Source organism: Octodon degus, unplaced genomic scaffold, assembly GCF_000260255.1.
Source record: "Octodon degus isolate 3935 unplaced genomic scaffold, OctDeg1.0 scaffold00022, whole genome shotgun sequence".
Lineage (NCBI taxonomy): Eukaryota > Metazoa > Chordata > Mammalia > Rodentia > Octodontidae > Octodon > Octodon degus.
The window spans coordinates 11,637,266-11,643,250 of NW_004524598.1; the positions used below are offsets into that span (position 1 = coordinate 11,637,266).

At 40.1% G+C, this 5,985-nt stretch overlaps 1 protein-coding gene across 1 annotated transcript; it reads right to left on the minus strand.

The window, feature by feature from the left end:
- Positions 1 to 2,819: 2,819 nt before the first annotated feature.
- On the minus strand, positions 2,820 to 4,205 carry Htr1e (5-hydroxytryptamine receptor 1E). The gene has a single exon (XM_004628233.2). The coding sequence runs from the start codon at positions 4,047 to 4,049 to the stop codon at positions 2,952 to 2,954; it is 1,098 nt and encodes a 365-aa protein (XP_004628290.1). The 5' UTR covers positions 4,050 to 4,205; the 3' UTR covers positions 2,820 to 2,951.
- Positions 4,206 to 5,985: the final 1,780 nt, after the last annotated feature.

Sequence of the window (5,985 nt, forward strand, 5' to 3'; positions counted from 1 at the left end):
ACTGGGGATTGAACTCAGGCCCTTGTGCTTGCCAGGGAAGTGCTTATTCCACTGAGCCATCTCCCTAGCCCCTGGGCCCTGATTTCTGAAGCAATGGGAACAAGGGTAGGGTTATCCCTTATTACAAGTTGCAAGTACAGGTAATGTTCAGAATTTTCTCAAGTGTGAGGTAGGTGAGAAACAATGATGAGAAATAACTGTGCAAAGACTGTTTGAAGTGACATTGTGCAGGGCCTTCAGCATGATACTAGAAATCTTTATTTATTTTTTACTACTGAGGAACAAATAGATCTTTTGTGTTGAAATTTAAAATTAGAAGTATACTTTAACTTTGTGTGTATCAGAGTGTCCAGCAGGGCTTCTTAAAACAGACGTCCACGGGCTTCATTTTGAGTTTTTGACTTAGTAAGTCTTGGATAAGGCTCTAGATTTGGAATTTTTAACAAGTTTCCAGGATATGTTAAGGCTGCTGGTCTGGAAATACCACTCTGAAAACATGACACTGCTATAGGAGGCTATTTCTGGAAGGTGTATGGGGCAAGGAAGTGGAGAAGTCCAGAACAGGGAGGCCCACTAAGAAGAGGAATGAATTGCTGAGGAAGCAGACAGTAGCAAAAACAATAGTTTCTAAAGAAACAAATGGACACAACTTGAAGACCATCTGGATGTGGGAGTCCTGCAACAAAGAGATCACATTTATTTAATATGACTGATAAGAAAATAGCAATTCTGTTGAGACTGGGGAGAAAAAAATGGAAGGAAGAGATGTGGGAAAATGACTGTGAGTTAGTTTAGAAAGGTTGTGTTTGAGAGACAGTGGGACAATGTAGGAAATATTACCAGGCATCCATAGATTTAGAGATTTGGAGAGAGAGAGAGAAAGAGAGAGAGAGAGAGAGAGAGAGAGAGAGAGAGAGAGAGAGAGAGAGTTTAGATGCCAGAGGTGTATGGAACTAATTAATAAAATGGAAGCTATTGGGGTGCAATATAGACACAGAGGAAGCCATTGCTGAGAACGAAGCACCAAAATGCAAAATGAGGAATAAAGAAGGAGGAAGTAAGGAGGCAGTGGAACAACAAGGAGAACAAAATATCCCAGAAGGAAATGTCCCAGAAGGCACAGACTTAAGCAGGAAAATGGTTGTCAGCTGTTTTAACTGACAAGCAAAGGAGAAGGTGCCTGCCGGCAAGTCATCAATGACCCTTGGGAGATCAGACTGGGGAGGACAGGGCCGGTGTACTTAGATGGCAAAAGATGAAAAATCAGCAGAAGGTGAGAGGGTGAGGCAGATGAGGGGCATAGTAACCAGAGACAAGTGAGAGTCAGGGAGAGAGGAGGTAGGAGATTGATGGGGAAGTACTGCCAGAGGAAGTTGACACTAGTGTCCAAAGCACGTGAGTGAACTAGTAAGTGAGATTAGAGCATGCTGGGGGAGGTGGGATAAAAGCAAGCTTGCAGGAAAGCTGAGTGGGGACAGACTTAAAGGACAAAACATGGAGTGGAGAGTGAAGAGCTGGGGAGAGGCTCTGGGTGTGAGGTAAGAGGCAGGGGCTTAGGACAGTCCCTTAGTTGAGAGTGTACAACCATTTTTCACGTTTCAACCCTCCCATTCCCATGTTTTAGTTTGTCATAGTGAGATCTTCTACAGACTTGATCAGTCACTCTGTCCAGGTCAGGAGATGCTGAGTCAGGCCTGTCTCTGTGGCCTCGAGTTCACCTGCATCCTCCTGACCTCAGGTTGCTGTCTGGCATAGAAGCCCCAGAAATACCGGGCAACACCATTTTACACTCATTTCACAATCTGTGGTTTTTTTTTTTTAATTTTATTTATTTTATTTATTTATTTGAGAGAGAGAGAGAGAGAGAGAGAGAGAGAGAGAGAGAGAGAGAGAGAGAGAGACCGGCTCAGCCCACCAGGGGGCAGGGCTGGCTGGCATGTGGTGCTGGGGGATTGAACCGCGGTCCCTGATGCTTTTGCTAAGCTTGTTCCAAGTAGGGGCTTTAGACCACTGAGCCATCTCTCCAGCCCCTGTGGTCTTTTTTTTTTTGTGAACAGATTTTTCAGCTTTTTATTTCCAAATATATGATTGGCAGTTTAGTGAGTAATGATCTCCAATAAAATTCACTGGATTATCTCAATAAACTTCTTAGAAAAGCAGCCCAAATGTTAAATTACCACCTGAATCCTGCCTAGTGACAGCCTAAGGGATGTGGTTTGAATCGGAGGAGTCTCAATGTGTCTGTCAGCAACATCAAGATGAAAGTAGATTTCAATGATTTCTTGGTTGCTTATGTTTCATATTCATAGTAAAAGACTTCGGAAAGTGACAGTGCATTCACTGTAGAGTCTTTTAGAAAAGTAGGAAATTTAATTGTGACTTAAAAAACACTATCTGCTTGGAAAGAGTTGGCTATGCGGTCATGGTGCTAGAGTACAAAATTTAAGTTTAGGTCTGCATGCTGAGGTGATAGGATATCATTCTCTTCTCATTTTCTATGAAGCCATGCAATTCTCGGGGGCCTGTATGTGCACATGGGGTAGCCTCGAACTTAATGCTACATGAGAGCAAGTCATCAGATATTTGATTTACAAGTGATAAGAACTTCTGGAAATAAAGACTTGGGGCGCATTATTTAATTGCAAGGTCAGCTGAAACAGTGAGAAAAAACAAAAGTATGTCTTACGTCACTTTATTATTATTTCTATGTAATTTCTGTTTGTATGATCATATTTATTTGAAATTATGTACCACAGATAAGACTAGAGGTAGAAAACAGTACACCAAATAACAAGCCTCAAACAAGGAAGGACGAAACAAAGAAATAAATAGACCTCACACACTTACAAACTCTGCAGAAGCACGTATGCTCAAGAGTGAATACGTGGCACCCTTGGCCCCATGTACTGCAGAGGCTCGGGTGAAAGTCGTGCCTTTTGGCTTTTTACAAACTAAGTATGCTCTCGGCATCTAATGAGCCTCTTAAAGGCCAGCTTAAAGTCCTCATTAAAACTTGTGTACAGCAGTGGGTTGATCAGAGAATTGACATAACCAAGCCATGTCAAAAAATCACCCACTTCAGAGGACACAGTGTAAACGCTCAAACCCACAATTAACTCTTTGATAAAAAACGGAAGCCAAGACAAAATGAATGCACCCAAAATCAGTCCAAGGATGCGCGCCGCCTTGCGTTCCCTGGTGCTGGAGATTTGCTGGCGTTCGCCAGGGTGATCGAGGTCATTGTCAAACGGAGGGATCCGGATGGAAGAGTGCATCTTTTCAAACTCTGTGGTAGGATCTGAGGTGGAGAAGTCAGACACACAGAAAGTCTGCGTCAGTTTACAGCTTGCGAATGAATTCTGACTGTCTGTGCTTCTGTTGCTTAAATGGCGGCTCGATCCCCTTTTCTGGTAAAGACTCTTGGCTGCGTGGTAAATCCGATAATAGAGGATCAGAATCAAAGTCAAAGGAATGTAAAATGCCCCGAGTGTGGAGTAAATGGTGTAGATGACATGGTCATGCTGGATGGTGCACTGGCTGGGGGGTGGGCTGAGTTGGCGGTGGCTTCTCCAGAAGAGAGGAGGCATGGAAATGAAGACGGAGATCGTCCAGACAGTGAGGACCATCAGACCAGCCCTCTTGGCCGTCCTCTTCCTGGCATACTCCACAGCATTAGTGATGGCCCAGTACCTGTCCAGCGCGATCACGCAGAGGTGGAGGATGGAGCAGGTGCAGCAGGTCATATCCACACTCAGCCACACCTCACAGATGAAGTACCCAAGCCCCCAGCTGTCCATGACAATGTACAGGATGCTCAGAGGCATGACGAGTACTGCCACCAGGAGGTCGGTCACTGCCAGAGAGCAGATCAGGTAGTTGGCAGGCTGGTGGAGCTTCTTGGTGGTGCAGATGGCCACGATGACAGCAGAGTTCAGCAGCATGGTGAGCACGGTGATTACCACCAGGGTCATGCAAACGAGCATCTTTTCAGTCACGGTCTTGGGCCTGGCAAGCACGCTGGCCTCTGTGGTGCAGTTCGTGAAGTTCATATTTCTCTGCTTGCAGTCTATGCCGTAGAGAAGCTGGTGGTTATTTCCCTTCTGTGGGAAGCTGTATATCCTTGAATGTCTCTCATTTGCGAGGAGGCTATAATTTCTTCATCTACAGAGTCTCTTGTGTCTCATTTTCTATTGGTAAAGGAAAACGCCCCAACATTTCTTCTGAATGGAGAGTCCCTGGAAAATATTATGCTGGTTAATGAATGAAAAAGGCACATCTCAGAAAATGTGATCATATTTGGGCATTCATAAAATACCATACATTTTGGATATAACTTCTTTTCCCCTATGCAATTTGAATTCATCTTCACATTATTTTTTTAAAGGATACTGTTCTTGAGTTAAGATCCCAACCTCTTTCGGATGGACACAGTACCAAATTTTAAGTCTATTTTGCCACTTGAGTTAATTTCATATTTATAGATTTTTAAAATATATACATATATATAGAAAAGCTTTTTATGTTAGAAAACATGCTCATATTACATGGCTTTAAACATTCTGGTGCCACTACACTGTAAAGAGAAAAACTATAATGCTTATGAACAGTGAATATTTTTTTTCCTTTTTTATTACCTAATCAGAATGCAAAATAGTAAAGAAATATAGAAATGATACAGAACTTCATAAAAAACAACAGGAATTCAACAGAGCAGCAAGTATTTAAATTTTTACAGTGAATATTCAAATCCAAAGATATAATAGTATCACAAAGGGATTATATAATTTCTCCTAATTACTTTTTATATTTTACGTATGCCACTGTTTATTTCTTTGGAGAAAAGAGAAAAAAAACATATAATATTACTTGAAGTTGGTGGCAAATTGTTCTTGGTGTGATACAATAAGTCAACTGTGAAACCGCACCATCACCAAGCTCAATTATTAGAGCTGTGGTGTGGCTCAGTTGTCACATGCTTGCTTTGCACATGCAAGGTCATGGGTTTGATCCGCAGTGCAGCAAAAACAAATACACACACCTGAATTCCTTCTGATAAGGTAAGTGGAGAAAAGGTAGTCAGATAGGGTCAATGCATACTACATGCAGGTATGGAGACATTAAACTTCATAGATATGCATTATTATTAGTATTTTTTAAATACTTCAAATTAAATTTTAAAATTGAATATGTATGAAGTGGAACTTAGATGAAGACATACTGAATCAGATAGTTGCTTCATCCATATACATATTTGAGATCCCATCATTGGAGCTGTTCATAATAACAATCAGTTTTAACCACTGCTAAAAGTTCTATCACTATTTAAAAATACTCTAGAGAGTGTAACTGCAAATACATAAGCCTACAAGAGTACAATCATCTTAAGGTTGTTTTAGTTTTTTAAATAATTTTTATTCATTTTAATGATAAAAAAGATAAAATAGTGATGAAACAGTTTCAAAACAGGTTAGTAGGATGTTTACAATAATTAATGCATGCATACTGTTGTCTTCATAGTAGTTATTCAGAGGACAAGATGCAGACATGATATCTTGTCTGAACAATATTAGTACAAACTTTTATTCTCAGTGAACTGAGAAAAGTAGTTGTATATCTATCCTAACTCTCTTGTGTGTATATATATATATTTTTTTCCTTCCACTCCTTTTTTAAAATAACGAAACTGCCCTTTGTTTACACGTTTGTGAAGTTAGTAACGTATGACCATAGGTTTATTATTACTATTAATAAGATACAATAACAACAAAAATACATATACTATGTATGTAGTAAATAAAAATGTAAAAATGCTTAGTATCAGTTAACATTTATATGTATGTATGTATGTATCTATCTCTCAGAGTGTGGGATAAATCTGATCAGTTAGTAAGGCAGTGACTTTTTTTTTTTTTAGCATTCTTTTTATTATTATTTTTTATTTTTTTTCTACAGTTTTATTGATAAACATATAGCAATGAGACAGTT